This window comes from Oryza sativa, chromosome 11 (genome assembly GCF_034140825.1).
Source record: "Oryza sativa Japonica Group chromosome 11, ASM3414082v1".
Lineage (NCBI taxonomy): Eukaryota > Viridiplantae > Streptophyta > Magnoliopsida > Poales > Poaceae > Oryza > Oryza sativa.
The window spans coordinates 24390486-24406485 of NC_089045.1; the positions used below are offsets into that span (position 1 = coordinate 24390486).

General features: G+C 37.7%; 2 protein-coding genes across 5 annotated transcripts; both read left to right on the top strand.

The window, feature by feature from the left end:
• LOC9271903 (disease resistance protein RGA5-like) lies at nucleotides 1-9141 on the top strand. 3 transcript variants are annotated; one of them, XM_015762475.3, is made up of 7 exons: nucleotides 1-114; nucleotides 1575-1687; nucleotides 1883-2819; nucleotides 3811-5740; nucleotides 5949-6059; nucleotides 8685-8787; nucleotides 8923-9141. In XM_015762475.3, exons 3-6 carry the CDS (start codon nucleotides 2005-2007, stop codon nucleotides 8739-8741), a joined length of 2913 nt encoding a protein of 970 aa, XP_015617961.1. In that variant the 5' UTR covers nucleotides 1-114; nucleotides 1575-1687; nucleotides 1883-2004; the 3' UTR covers nucleotides 8742-8787; nucleotides 8923-9141. The 3 variants fall into 3 exon arrangements, with proteins under 3 accessions (XP_015617961.1, XP_015617960.1, XP_015617962.1); XM_015762474.3 differs by having other exon boundaries at nucleotides 8685-9141; XM_015762476.3 differs by having other exon boundaries at nucleotides 5161-5740; nucleotides 8685-9141.
• A 276-nt stretch (nucleotides 9142-9417) lies between these two features.
• On the top strand, nucleotides 9418-14947 carry LOC136351255 (disease resistance protein RGA5-like). 2 transcript variants are annotated; one of them, XM_066305491.1, is made up of 4 exons: nucleotides 9618-11546; nucleotides 11755-11865; nucleotides 14491-14593; nucleotides 14729-14947. In XM_066305491.1, the coding sequence occupies exons 1-3, from the start codon at nucleotides 9762-9764 to the stop codon at nucleotides 14545-14547; spliced, it is 1953 nt and encodes a 650-aa protein (XP_066161588.1). In that variant the 5' UTR covers nucleotides 9618-9761; the 3' UTR covers nucleotides 14548-14593; nucleotides 14729-14947. The 2 variants fall into 2 exon arrangements, with proteins under 2 accessions (XP_066161589.1, XP_066161588.1); XM_066305492.1 differs by having other exon boundaries at nucleotides 9418-11546; nucleotides 14491-14947.
• The last annotated feature ends 1053 nt before the right edge of the window (nucleotides 14948-16000 follow it).

Below are 16000 nucleotides of genomic sequence, written 5' to 3' on the forward strand. Positions count from 1 at the left end.
GCCTCCATGACCGCTACCTCCAAGCTTCGCTAGGGGAGGGAGAGAGAGAGAGGGATGAGAAGCCATGCATCCACCTGATGATGATCAGCCTCTCCCTCTGCTTTGATTTGCAAGGTCAGTTGCATACCTTCCCTCAATTCAGATTTCTAGAAAATGGGGAGAGCTTTGGGATTTGCTTTGATTTTGGGAGTTTAATTTGCTGCGATTTTTTTATGGCCTGAGACTTGGAGATATGGAGTCAGTTTATTACTAGTAGTAAGGAAGTACCTGAGTACTAGGCTTCTTAGTATGCTAGCCAGGGGCGGAAGCCAGGATTTTGAGCCACCAGGGTCATGACTTACCCTATTACTTATCCTGTGTTTATGGGCTCTAATATTGCTAGCTGAAATGTGTTTCTGTCATCTTAGAGTTGCAGTACAGTGATTGTGGGTTCGTACTGATGATAATTTAAAATATTGATTGCAGCCTTCAAGTGATTAATTGGGACTGGTTAAACCAGACCAGACACTAGAGACCTGAGTTTGTCATCCTTTCTTTTTCTAATAAACTAGAAAAAATACCCGTGCATTACAGCGGGTGAAGACTATTTTAGTTTTATTATTATTGTTATACGATTTAGTTAGGGTGAAAATCATTGTGGGAATTTACTTGGATATTTTTTTTAGAAAATCATGAGTTGTAATTAGGAGTTCGACTCTTATCTCAAGTTAGCATCTCAAGTTAGCATGCGAGTTTTTTTTAAATGATTTCTTATACAACTTCTTTTGTATTTTCAAAAGCGTCCCAAGTTATCATGCGAGTATTTTTAAAGAGATTTCTTACCAGACGTCTTTTGTATTTCCTAAAGCAAACGAACTTAAAACTGACTCAAACACATATCTGTATTTCCAAAAGTGAATGAGCTTAAAAACCGACTCAAACACGGATGACCTACCAAAGTATCGACAAAAACATCTTCAATTTTTATAATAGTAGAGATAGAGATATAGAGAGAGAGATGTGGCACCTTCTACACTCTGCCTCCAAAATACGGATTAGTCCAGCTTACCATGTAAAGTCAGACCTCATAAACATAATATCACCATATCACCACTTTCGTATTCGCTTCGCATAGACGAGTTTAACTATGATATAGTTATAGTTGAAGCGTCAAAAATTACAAGCTAGCCCTCACAAACAACCACTGCAACTACTTCTGGGTCATAAGTCTTAACTACACCACTACTAATTGGCTAGGGCCTAGGGTAAACTGAGTATAATGCATGAAGGCCAGCTTAGAAGCGATTGACCCAAACCATGTGTCAACCTTTTACTTGAAGCGAGGATGGAAGTGTAAACTAAGTATAACGTGTATGTGGTCCTTCTCTATTTGGTGTGATGCATTAATCAGATATTGCAGACGGAGTGTTAAAAAAAAAATTCAAGTTTGTGTCATGTGTAAAAATGCTAGTATATGACTATTGTGCATTCTTAAATATTATTAAAAATTGCATTTAGGGTCATTGAGTAAAAAAGGAGACAAAACCAAAATATGCACATAGCTGATGTTTTGCATATGCTTTTTATTTTACCAGGGTTTGCTGGGATATAAGGTGAAGCTATCTGAGGCAATTACTGCAAAAGAGACTGTGCAAGAAGCTGTGTGGTAGTGAATGCAGGCATCATCACCCCACTTCACACTTTTTGGGTACTCTTTTGGTTAAATAAGTTTTGTAGACTTGTAGGTGAACATTCTGTTCTGTGTTAGGCACCTGCAAGAACATCCAAAACATCTGCAGAAATTGGGGCAATTCATTTGATCCTAAAACATTGTTGCTATTTACTGAAATTGAGTTAGTTCAGCTGAAAATTTTTCCCTTCTTACATACTTTTCTTTTACCAGGACTTGAAGGGAAACTATAGTGAGTCAATTACTACAAATAGGATTGTGAAAGCAACTGACTTGTCGTCAATCTATGCCTCATCATCGTAACAACAGAGAGGGAAAGGAGGGAACTATCAAGTATGGAGTTTGCCACAGGGGCAATAGGAACACTCCTTCCCAAGCTGGGCGAGCTATTGAAGGAGGAGTATGACTTGCAAAAGAGTGTGAAGGAAGGGATCAAGTTCCTCATGGCTGAGCTTGAGAGCATGCAACCTGCCCTTAAGAAGGTCTCAAATATTCCGCTAGACCAGCTTGATGAGCAAGTCAAGATCTGGTCTAGGGAAGTTAGGGAGTTGTCCTATAACATCGAGGATATCATCGATACTTTCATGTTGCATGCTGATGTAGTTGAGCCAACCAACAAACATAACTTCACATGGTTTATCAATAAGTGTCATAGGTTAGCCCAAGTAAAGATCCACCACAAAATAGCATGTGACATCAAAGATGTTAAGAGCCAAGTCAAGGAGGTGATGGAGCGACGTGATAGGTACATGATTGACAATATTGCCGCTAAGACTCCAACGGTTATTGACCCTCGCATATTGTCATTGTATGAGAAGGCCACCAATCTTGTTGGCATTGACAAGGCAAGTAATGATATAATCAAGAGGTTGTTCGTGGAGGATGAGGCATCCAAGATGCTCAAGATGGTCTCTATTGTTGGATTCGGGGGATTGGGCAAGACAACTCTTGCCAAAGCAGTGTTTGATACGCTTAAAGTGCAATTTGACTGTATCGGTTTTGTTCCAGTCGGTCAGAACCCTGACATCAAGAAAGTTCTCAAGGATATCCTGATTGAACTTAACAAGCACAAGTACAAGGAACTCAATGCATCAGCACTAAGTGAAAAACATCTCATTGATGAGCTCCGAGAATATCTTGACAACAAGAGGTACGTGTGTTGTGCCACCAAATCCTGATGGAAAATTCTATAGTGATCTCACATTAATGTTGACCACTAATTCCATTAGATCTTATTAAATCTAAGGGCCAAATATCTCTTACCACCTAGGAGATGTAATGAAAAGAATATTAGTGCCAAGGGTAATAATGACAATCACAAACTATAACAAGAAAAGTTCAGGAGAAGAATAATAAGAGTAATCACTATCATTTAGAGTATGCTAACTGCATTCAGCACACAAATAAAGTAATAACAATGAGTATTGTTTATGAACTGGCCGTGCTATTTGTTTTCTCATTTGACATTAATTGGAACGGAATTTTAAAGGGATGCATCTAGTTGTGTCAAACCAAAAGAATAATTGATAGAATTTTTTATTGTATATAAAACTTCTAACGGCATGCAGTTTATTTTTATTTGAACAGTTTTAGTTAATTTGGTATATATTATATGTGTTTTGATGAATCAAGCTAGATATTTTTATTTGGCATGTTACAAAATTTTGAAATTAAAACATTATCTTCAGAATTATGTGTTATTTTAAATTTTGTGATGGTTTGAGTGCATTTGTATATATCATATACATTACGCACATAAAAATGGCTTTTTTATGCGATAGATGTATACATTTCTGCACAAAAAATTATAGAATTATCCAATAAATCGCTATGGAAAGAAAAGATATGCCAATTTTGGATCCTCGACTCTGTATATTAAATAGATTAAATTTATTGGATGAGTACACCACACAATAAATTTAATCTATTCATGGTAATAGAAAGGGCATGAATTAGTGAAACAATCAAGAATATATTTGTAAAATTAAGAAGCTAATATACAGAGTCGAGGATCCAATAAATTCAATGATGATTGCTGATGCCATTTTGGATCCTCGACTCTGTATATTAGCTTCTTAATTTTACAAATATATTCTTGATTGTTTCACTAATTCATGCCCTTTCTATTACCATGAGGATAGATACTTGATTGTGATTGATGACATATGGGAGGCATCAACATGGAAAATTATTAAATGTGCTTTGGCGGATAGTAATTGTGGAAGTAAAGTAATTACAACAACTCGTATTTCTCAAGTTGCCAATGAAATTGCTGATGTTTATAACATGGCGCCGCTTTCTGATGACAACTCAAAGAAGTTATTCAACAACAGAATATTTGGTGCTAATTATAGAGATCCAAGTGATCATGAATTAGTTGCGGCAACCAAAAGGATATTAAAGAAATGTGGTGGCGTACCACTGTCTATAATTACAATAGCTAGTTTATTGGTTGATAAACCAGTGGAGGATTGGTCCAAGGTGTACGACTCTATTGGTTTTGGGCCTGAAGACCGTAATGAAGTAGTACAAAACACAAGGAAGATATTATCTTTCAGCTACTATGATTTGCCTTCATATCTAAAGACTTGTCTACTACACCTAAGTATATACCCAGAAGATCATCGTATTGAGAAGGAGTCTTTGATTTGGAAGTGGATAGGTGAAGGCTTTGTCCAAGAGGAACAAGGGAAGGGGTTGTTTGAGGTCGGTGAGAGATACTTCACTGAGCTTATAAATAAGAGCATGATCCAGCCAATTGAACACCACCTTTACCTTGGCACTGTGGATGGCTGCCATGTCCATGACATGGTGCTGGACCTTATCCGCCTCTTGGCAATAGAAGAAAACTTTGTAAAAGTGTTGGATAAAATGCGCGAGGAGCACAACTCATATGCACAGAGCACAACTGTCCATAGGGTAGCATTGCACAAGAGTTGGAACCAAGATAACAAGAATAACCTAGCCACAAGCATGGAGCAGCTGAGGTCATTCAATGCCATAGAGTGCCCTATTATGGTGATGCCTCCACTTGCGAACTTCCAGGTTTTGCGCGTGCTAGCGCTGGAAAACTGTGTTTTCACGAGAGGTTATCAACTCAAGCATCTTGGGAAGCTACTACAACTGAGGTACCTAGGACTAAGGCATACACATGTTGCCGATCTCCCAAAGGAAATAGGGAATCTTGTGCACCTGCAGGTACTAGATGTTAGACACACTGTCCTGAAGGTATTGCCGGCGACCATTCACAAGCTAAGGAATCTAATGCGCCTACGCATTAATGGGAACAAGACGAGATTTCTGACCGGGCTTGGGAAGCTGACATCCCTACAAGAGTTGTCGCTAGGAGCTGTATCCGAAGACACCTGTCCAAACTTTTCCTTGGAACTATGCAAACTGATGGATCTGAGGATTCTCCAGATTGATTGGTACACAAAGACAGACAAGAACTCATTGGATGTTCTGATGGAGTGTCTTCTGACCTTGTGCAGGATCCAGAGCATACATATCTCTTTTGCTATCGATTTCAGTGAGACCCCTGTGATGACTGGCTGGGAAGGCTGGGAGCCCTCGCGACAGCTCCGCCTGCTGCACATCACTGGCGTCCGGCTGCCTCGGCTGCCAGTGTGGGTGAACTCCATGCGCATCCCACACCTCTCCATATTGGACCTTAGAGTGGTGACCATGGAACCTCGGGACCTAGACGTCCTTGCGAGGATGCCGGAGCTCTGCTCCCTCCGTCTGGACATCACGAGGAGGTTTCCATGGACGGTCGTCGCCGGTGACGGATTGTTCCCAAACCTGAGATACTGCCGCATGGACATAGCGCTCACGTTTTTGCAGGGAGCAATGCCGATGCTCGTCAAAGTTGAACTGTACGTGTGGGTGGCCAGAGATGATGCTGCCAATGATGTTGGATTGGGGAACCTCCCTCTGCTCAATACCATCCATATTTGGCTGCAATGTGGGGGTGCGACGGCCAAGCAGGTGGAGGAAGCGGAAGCAGCATGGAGGCGCGTCGCCCATGCTCACCCCAATCATCCTGCCATTCATGTGAACCGATTGGGAGAGGTACAATTGATTTCGCTAGTAATGATTAATTGATTGATTGATTAGTTAACTCTTCTAGCTACATGATTTCTCAGTTCTGATTCCTCCCCAAGACCCATAACTAGTCAGCTTCTTTAATACATTATCTAAAAAAATCAGCTTCTTTCTCAGTTAGCCCTTTTTTTATATCGCCCAATTAGTATCATCAGTCTCTCAAATTCAATTTCAGTTACTGATGAAAAAAGACAAAGATGATGGTGATGATGAAGAGGAGATTTCAGGAACACACAAAGTTGACAGAAATGATGATGAGCAGGATATTTCAACTGGGGATCAAGAGGTATACAGCTATTGGTTTACCCACAGCATGCAAATATAATCTCATCCTTGCTGCATAACAAACTTATACTTATTTTAGACAATGGATAAATTAATTCCAATCTTTGCTTCAAAGAAGCTACAATCACTTATTACAAACTTTCTTCAACTGGGTATGTAAAGTATTACAAAGGATAGGTAAAGACAAACTAAAAACACACCAACAAAAGAGAGATAAATTCTAAGTAAGACGTAGTCCTATTAGAAAATCTTCATCCAAAGTTGGGAAAATCTGCATTACCGTAGATTTTGCAAGTAGGTTGCCTTGTAATGTTCCTTGTCTTCTTCACAGCTGGGATCAAAAGCAAAGCCAATAGGTTACCCTGAAAAGTACATGTATATAAGATTGAATTGAAGCTTTGTCAAAACCATATCATTACTACTAAGCCATACAGTCCAATATAGTGCAGCAGATGCTCCCGCTAACATATGTTTTATTGGTTTTTATAATCGATACCAGCAAGTCAATTTCCAGACATATGGGAGAAATTCTCTGATTTAAAACAATTCTCAAAAGAAATTTAGAGAAGTGGCAATCAAAGAAACAATGTTGAATAGTTTCACACTACTACAAAAAGACAAATAGGTGTCGTCACTATAGGTGCCGGAACAGCTAAAACCGGCACTTATAATGTCTTTCCCGCCCATGCACCCGCCTCCATGCACCTATGATCATCATGCAAACAGAAGCAACACTTCCTACTAGCATTCCAATTCCGTCGTGCTAAATTATCTTTGGCCAGTGTTACCCTTTTAATAAACACCACGTAAAAATATTTATTTTAAGGGGCACCATCAGTCTCTATGGGACCTTGCTTCTCTCTATATGACCATTGCTAATCAAAGCTAGGCACATTGAACGAACTGAAAAAGGAGCATTCTGATGTCAAATTCATCTTAAAGATATATTTGTCTTCATTCAATTGTACATGTACTGTTTTTGCAACTAAAGCATGCCAAAGAGCCAGATTCCAGCCTACTAATAATGCTCTGCGAAACAAAAATTAAGAGAAACAAAACCCAAGATTGTTACCACTGTTGCATTATTCGTACAAACAATGTTACAGTTGGATGGATATTGTTCCCTAAAAGAAAAGTTATAACTCTATCTATCTCCCCAAAATCTAACATATTTCCCATCATTAACCATAAAATTACCCGAGCTTAAAAACCTATCTTTTACTTTCATATGTCCCGGTCAGAAGTGAGAGCCTCCTGGTTTTCTCAGTCTAGGTGATAGTTTGATTCTTTAAATATTTTCTTCCTTATAAATTATGCAAAATGCCATCCTTGTTAATCCTTGAAAAGCCATTTGCGTAGAAGACATAGTTCTGCACATCCAAATTATGCATTCCAAGCCATCGTGTTTCTTTGGTTGACAAATTATATTTCATCTAGTCAATATGTTTTTCTTATTGCGACTATCACATTGTAAAAAAAATTATGAATCTATAGTGATCATATTTTTTTCAAGAATTACTCTAGGAATCTCGAAAAACAAGATCATAAACATAGCTAAACTGGTTAACATAGATTTAATTAGAGCCAGTCTTCCTCCAACCGAGATTATCTTTCCAATTAGTAAGTTATTTTCTCTATCCTCTTCTCAATTGATTTCCAATCCTTATTACTTAGCGTCGAAATACCAAGCTACCTAAAAGAAAAATATCCTAATTAACATCAGAATAACCAGAATATATATATCCTTGTGTTCTTTAGTCTGGCCCATAAAAATGAGTTCACTCTTACAAAAATTTATTTTGAACCAAAAAGCTTCTAAAAAACAGTAAATAACAACCTCATGTTTTTGGCTTTATTCAAATTGTAATCAATAAATATTATTGTATCATCAACATATTGCAAAGTTGATAGATGAGAAACTGCATCCACTATTTGCCGATCTTCTTTAGCATGCTTAATTAGGATAGCTAACATATCAACTACTACTCCCTCCGTCCTAAAATATAGCAACCCAGTACTATTCTATGAATCGGAAGGTAGTATGTTTCTAATCTTATACTAGGTTGTTATATTTTGTGACGGATGAAGCATATATGTTAAAAAGAATTTGAGATGAAGTATTGCCTTGTCTCAAGATTCTTCTCTCTTTTTTTTGAAAATTAGTGCCAATCTAGTCATTAACTTTGATACCTATATGTCTCCCTTGATCATCCATTGGCACCATTTAAGAGAAAGGCCTTCCATTCTGAGGTTTGTGTATAAATAACCATTTGACCTTATCATATGCCTTTTCAAAGTCAATCTTGAAAAATACTCTGTCATGTTTCTTTTTATATAACTCATGAATAGTTTATTGTAAAATCACTATTGGTTCCATTGGAAGGTATGAAACCTGTTTGGGTAGGACTAATTTTTTTTAGCTACCCCAACAATCCAATTAATCGCAACCTTGGTAAAAATATTAAAACTCACCATATAATAAACAGATCAGCTTATATTGCTCAATCTTAAAAGCCTCTTTACATTTAGACAATAAAATAATTGTACCGAAATTTAAAGAGTACATAGGAAATAACCAAAGTTAAATATTATAATTAATTTACTTAACTACTGGTTTCTCTCGCAGTTCCAATCTGACAATGGTAGAGCCAAAGAGGAAGAGGAGGCTGCACAGCAATCTTGAACGCGCATGCATGCACTCCTCCTTTCATGCAATCTTCTCTTAATTTGTGAGACATTCCTATCGTCTTCGAAACATTCTTCAAATTTAATATCGCTATACGCAAACTTCTCTTAATTTCCGACTGTAATGAAACAAGTTTCTTTGGTGGTAACCTAATATTTTGGTTGTGTACTGTATGAAGACGAAGAAGATCCACCTCTCCTCTGGTAGACTTGAGCGCCAACAGCACCAGCTGTTCGCCTGTTCGACAACATTGGCTAGTTTTTCATAATATTTTCTTTTGTCATGTCTGGAGGATTTGTATGGTGTGTTTGCAAATGGATTGTACTATGTGCTTCGATGAGACAAAAATGTTGAGCAAATAAGCCATTACATAGGACATACTCTCTCCAGTTTTTAATCTTTGGCATTGTTGAATTTTGGATATACATTTGATCATTCGTCTTATTTAAAAAAATTTATGCAAATAAAAAATATAAGTCATATTTAATGAAAAACAAATCACAATAAAATAAGTGATAATTAAGTTTCTTAATAAAACGAATGGTCAAACATATGTTCAAAACAGAAGTCGCATCGTGTGTAGCTTGGTTTCTTTTTACTTGTTTTCGTTTCTGTTTTATGAAATTGCATGAGTACACCACACAATAAATTTAATCTATTCATGGTAATAGAAAGGGCATGAATTAGTGAAACAATCAAGAATATATTTGTAAAATTAAGAAGCTAATATACAGAGTCGAGGATCCAATAAATTCAATGATGATTGCTGATGCCATTTTGGATCCTCGACTCTGTATATTAGCTTCTTAATTTTACAAATATATTCTTGATTGTTTCACTAATTCATGCCCTTTCTATTACCATGAGGATAGATACTTGATTGTGATTGATGACATATGGGAGGCATCAACATGGAAAATTATTAAATGTGCTTTGGCGGATAGTAATTGTGGAAGTAAAGTAATTACAACAACTCGTATTTCTCAAGTTGCCAATGAAATTGCTGATGTTTATAACATGGCGCCGCTTTCTGATGACAACTCAAAGAAGTTATTCAACAACAGAATATTTGGTGCTAATTATAGAGATCCAAGTGATCATGAATTAGTTGCGGCAACCAAAAGGATATTAAAGAAATGTGGTGGCGTACCACTGTCTATAATTACAATAGCTAGTTTATTGGTTGATAAACCAGTGGAGGATTGGTCCAAGGTGTACGACTCTATTGGTTTTGGGCCTGAAGACCGTAATGAAGTAGTACAAAACACAAGGAAGATATTATCTTTCAGCTACTATGATTTGCCTTCATATCTAAAGACTTGTCTACTACACCTAAGTATATACCCAGAAGATCATCGTATTGAGAAGGAGTCTTTGATTTGGAAGTGGATAGGTGAAGGCTTTGTCCAAGAGGAACAAGGGAAGGGGTTGTTTGAGGTCGGTGAGAGATACTTCACTGAGCTTATAAATAAGAGCATGATCCAGCCAATTGAACACCACCTTTACCTTGGCACTGTGGATGGCTGCCATGTCCATGACATGGTGCTGGACCTTATCCGCCTCTTGGCAATAGAAGAAAACTTTGTAAAAGTGTTGGATAAAATGCGCGAGGAGCACAACTCATATGCACAGAGCACAACTGTCCATAGGGTAGCATTGCACAAGAGTTGGAACCAAGATAACAAGAATAACCTAGCCACAAGCATGGAGCAGCTGAGGTCATTCAATGCCATAGAGTGCCCTATTATGGTGATGCCTCCACTTGCGAACTTCCAGGTTTTGCGCGTGCTAGCGCTGGAAAACTGTGTTTTCACGAGAGGTTATCAACTCAAGCATCTTGGGAAGCTACTACAACTGAGGTACCTAGGACTAAGGCATACACATGTTGCCGATCTCCCAAAGGAAATAGGGAATCTTGTGCACCTGCAGGTACTAGATGTTAGACACACTGTCCTGAAGGTATTGCCGGCGACCATTCACAAGCTAAGGAATCTAATGCGCCTACGCATTAATGGGAACAAGACGAGATTTCTGACCGGGCTTGGGAAGCTGACATCCCTACAAGAGTTGTCGCTAGGAGCTGTATCCGAAGACACCTGTCCAAACTTTTCCTTGGAACTATGCAAACTGATGGATCTGAGGATTCTCCAGATTGATTGGTACACAAAGACAGACAAGAACTCATTGGATGTTCTGATGGAGTGTCTTCTGACCTTGTGCAGGATCCAGAGCATACATATCTCTTTTGCTATCGATTTCAGTGAGACCCCTGTGATGACTGGCTGGGAAGGCTGGGAGCCCTCGCGACAGCTCCGCCTGCTGCACATCACTGGCGTCCGGCTGCCTCGGCTGCCAGTGTGGGTGAACTCCATGCGCATCCCACACCTCTCCATATTGGACCTTAGAGTGGTGACCATGGAACCTCGGGACCTAGACGTCCTTGCGAGGATGCCGGAGCTCTGCTCCCTCCGTCTGGACATCACGAGGAGGTTTCCATGGACGGTCGTCGCCGGTGACGGATTGTTCCCAAACCTGAGATACTGCCGCATGGACATAGCGCTCACGTTTTTGCAGGGAGCAATGCCGATGCTCGTCAAAGTTGAACTGTACGTGTGGGTGGCCAGAGATGATGCTGCCAATGATGTTGGATTGGGGAACCTCCCTCTGCTCAATACCATCCATATTTGGCTGCAATGTGGGGGTGCGACGGCCAAGCAGGTGGAGGAAGCGGAAGCAGCATGGAGGCGCGTCGCCCATGCTCACCCCAATCATCCTGCCATTCATGTGAACCGATTGGGAGAGGTACAATTGATTTCGCTAGTAATGATTAATTGATTGATTGATTAGTTAACTCTTCTAGCTACATGATTTCTCAGTTCTGATTCCTCCCCAAGACCCATAACTAGTCAGCTTCTTTAATACATTATCTAAAAAAATCAGCTTCTTTCTCAGTTAGCCCTTTTTTTATATCGCCCAATTAGTATCATCAGTCTCTCAAATTCAATTTCAGTTACTGATGAAAAAAGACAAAGATGATGGTGATGATGAAGAGGAGATTTCAGGAACACACAAAGTTGACAGAAATGATGATGAGCAGGATATTTCAACTGGGGATCAAGAGGTATACAGCTATTGGTTTACCCACAGCATGCAAATATAATCTCATCCTTGCTGCATAACAAACTTATACTTATTTTAGACAATGGATAAATTAATTCCAATCTTTGCTTCAAAGAAGCTACAATCACTTATTACAAACTTTCTTCAACTGGGTATGTAAAGTATTACAAAGGATAGGTAAAGACAAACTAAAAACACACCAACAAAAGAGAGATAAATTCTAAGTAAGACGTAGTCCTATTAGAAAATCTTCATCCAAAGTTGGGAAAATCTGCATTACCGTAGATTTTGCAAGTAGGTTGCCTTGTAATGTTCCTTGTCTTCTTCACAGCTGGGATCAAAAGCAAAGCCAATAGGTTACCCTGAAAAGTACATGTATATAAGATTGAATTGAAGCTTTGTCAAAACCATATCATTACTACTAAGCCATACAGTCCAATATAGTGCAGCAGATGCTCCCGCTAACATATGTTTTATTGGTTTTTATAATCGATACCAGCAAGTCAATTTCCAGACATATGGGAGAAATTCTCTGATTTAAAACAATTCTCAAAAGAAATTTAGAGAAGTGGCAATCAAAGAAACAATGTTGAATAGTTTCACACTACTACAAAAAGACAAATAGGTGTCGTCACTATAGGTGCCGGAACAGCTAAAACCGGCACTTATAATGTCTTTCCCGCCCATGCACCCGCCTCCATGCACCTATGATCATCATGCAAACAGAAGCAACACTTCCTACTAGCATTCCAATTCCGTCGTGCTAAATTATCTTTGGCCAGTGTTACCCTTTTAATAAACACCACGTAAAAATATTTATTTTAAGGGGCACCATCAGTCTCTATGGGACCTTGCTTCTCTCTATATGACCATTGCTAATCAAAGCTAGGCACATTGAACGAACTGAAAAAGGAGCATTCTGATGTCAAATTCATCTTAAAGATATATTTGTCTTCATTCAATTGTACATGTACTGTTTTTGCAACTAAAGCATGCCAAAGAGCCAGATTCCAGCCTACTAATAATGCTCTGCGAAACAAAAATTAAGAGAAACAAAACCCAAGATTGTTACCACTGTTGCATTATTCGTACAAACAATGTTACAGTTGGATGGATATTGTTCCCTAAAAGAAAAGTTATAACTCTATCTATCTCCCCAAAATCTAACATATTTCCCATCATTAACCATAAAATTACCCGAGCTTAAAAACCTATCTTTTACTTTCATATGTCCCGGTCAGAAGTGAGAGCCTCCTGGTTTTCTCAGTCTAGGTGATAGTTTGATTCTTTAAATATTTTCTTCCTTATAAATTATGCAAAATGCCATCCTTGTTAATCCTTGAAAAGCCATTTGCGTAGAAGACATAGTTCTGCACATCCAAATTATGCATTCCAAGCCATCGTGTTTCTTTGGTTGACAAATTATATTTCATCTAGTCAATATGTTTTTCTTATTGCGACTATCACATTGTAAAAAAAATTATGAATCTATAGTGATCATATTTTTTTCAAGAATTACTCTAGGAATCTCGAAAAACAAGATCATAAACATAGCTAAACTGGTTAACATAGATTTAATTAGAGCCAGTCTTCCTCCAACCGAGATTATCTTTCCAATTAGTAAGTTATTTTCTCTATCCTCTTCTCAATTGATTTCCAATCCTTATTACTTAGCGTCGAAATACCAAGCTACCTAAAAGAAAAATATCCTAATTAACATCAGAATAACCAGAATATATATATCCTTGTGTTCTTTAGTCTGGCCCATAAAAATGAGTTCACTCTTACAAAAATTTATTTTGAACCAAAAAGCTTCTAAAAAACAGTAAATAACAACCTCATGTTTTTGGCTTTATTCAAATTGTAATCAATAAATATTATTGTATCATCAACATATTGCAAAGTTGATAGATGAGAAACTGCATCCACTATTTGCCGATCTTCTTTAGCATGCTTAATTAGGATAGCTAACATATCAACTACTACTCCCTCCGTCCTAAAATATAGCAACCCAGTACTATTCTATGAATCGGAAGGTAGTATGTTTCTAATCTTATACTAGGTTGTTATATTTTGTGACGGATGAAGCATATATGTTAAAAAGAATTTGAGATGAAGTATTGCCTTGTCTCAAGATTCTTCTCTCTTTTTTTTGAAAATTAGTGCCAATCTAGTCATTAACTTTGATACCTATATGTCTCCCTTGATCATCCATTGGCACCATTTAAGAGAAAGGCCTTCCATTCTGAGGTTTGTGTATAAATAACCATTTGACCTTATCATATGCCTTTTCAAAGTCAATCTTGAAAAATACTCTGTCATGTTTCTTTTTATATAACTCATGAATAGTTTATTGTAAAATCACTATTGGTTCCATTGGAAGGTATGAAACCTGTTTGGGTAGGACTAATTTTTTTTAGCTACCCCAACAATCCAATTAATCGCAACCTTGGTAAAAATATTAAAACTCACCATATAATAAACAGATCAGCTTATATTGCTCAATCTTAAAAGCCTCTTTACATTTAGACAATAAAATAATTGTACCGAAATTTAAAGAGTACATAGGAAATAACCAAAGTTAAATATTATAATTAATTTACTTAACTACTGGTTTCTCTCGCAGTTCCAATCTGACAATGGTAGAGCCAAAGAGGAAGAGGAGGCTGCACAGCAATCTTGAACGCGCATGCATGCACTCCTCCTTTCATGCAATCTTCTCTTAATTTGTGAGACATTCCTATCGTCTTCGAAACATTCTTCAAATTTAATATCGCTATACGCAAACTTCTCTTAATTTCCGACTGTAATGAAACAAGTTTCTTTGGTGGTAACCTAATATTTTGGTTGTGTACTGTATGAAGACGAAGAAGATCCACCTCTCCTCTGGTAGACTTGAGCGCCAACAGCACCAGCTGTTCGCCTGTTCGACAACATTGGCTAGTTTTTCATAATATTTTCTTTTGTCATGTCTGGAGGATTTGTATGGTGTGTTTGCAAATGGATTGTACTATGTGCTTCGATGAGACAAAAATGTTGAGCAAATAAGCCATTACATAGGACATACTCTCTCCAGTTTTTAATCTTTGGCATTGTTGAATTTTGGATATACATTTGATCATTCGTCTTATTTAAAAAAATTTATGCAAATAAAAAATATAAGTCATATTTAATGAAAAACAAATCACAATAAAATAAGTGATAATTAAGTTTCTTAATAAAACGAATGGTCAAACATATGTTCAAAACAGAAGTCGCATCGTGTGTAGCTTGGTTTCTTTTTACTTGTTTTCGTTTCTGTTTTATGTAAAAGGCTCAGTTTTTAGCTTTCTCAAAAAAAAGCAGGGTAATGAAAAGTTGTGCATCAAACATAAAACCGGATTGAAAACTATTTTGCACCATATTCTATTTTTCAAAAAATATTTGTTTACCAGATTGAGTGGTTGGTTGAAACTTGAGAGTATTTTGTTTGAGATATGATGGATAATACGATCTTCCTAGATTTAGTGGGGTTTCATAAGTTTCACAAAGCTAAACAGATTCTATATACTAACCCACATCACAGCAGTCAAACACAAATTTATGGTGCATAATTGGTTTTGTAGATACATGGTTGGATTGAGGGTGCGCTCGTTTCTGTAGATAGGTTGGGCTGATTAGCCGCACGTAAAATGAGAAATGTGATTAGCATATGATTAATTTGTGTTAATATATTTTTGATAAATAAATTTGTTGGATTTTTTTAAACAACTTATTTATAGAAAGTTTTCGCACGAAATACACCGTTTAACAGTTTAAAAAGCGTGCTAACAGAAAACGAGGAGAATCTAATCCTATAGGCTGAAACGAGCTCACCTTGAATGATCCCATCCATGTTTTAGGGTAACACATGCAAGTAAAAGGTTAGGTGAGTGGATGACATGGCGGGATACATGTTTCCATAATAGTTCATGTAGACGCTACATGGATTTGGATCAGGTGCAGTCATGACTGCAACTTAACCAGTAGCAGTAGTACCATTGGATGTAAATTGGACGGCTCAGAAAATGGTGTGAAATAAGGTTACGTTCGGGAGGAACTCCACCTCCCCGCACGAAAAACGTGATGGTTTATTAATGTGTAATTAATTAAGTATT

Coding starts and splice junctions, on each gene's coding strand:
- LOC136351255 (XM_066305492.1), top strand. CDS start 9,762: ATGGCGCCGCTTTCTGATGACAACTCAAAGAAGTTATTCAACAACAGA. Junction 11,547..11,754: donor ATGTGAACCGATTGGGAGAG/GTACAATTGATT, acceptor ATTCAATTTCAG/TTACTGATGAAAAAAGACAA. Junction 11,866..14,490: donor TTTCAACTGGGGATCAAGAG/GTATACAGCTAT, acceptor TTTCTCTCGCAG/TTCCAATCTGACAATGGTAG.
- LOC9271903 (XM_015762474.3), top strand. CDS start 2,005: ATGGAGTTTGCCACAGGGGCAATAGGAACACTCCTTCCCAAGCTGGGC. Junction 5,741..5,948: donor ATGTGAACCGATTGGGAGAG/GTACAATTGATT, acceptor ATTCAATTTCAG/TTACTGATGAAAAAAGACAA. Junction 6,060..8,684: donor TTTCAACTGGGGATCAAGAG/GTATACAGCTAT, acceptor TTTCTCTCGCAG/TTCCAATCTGACAATGGTAG.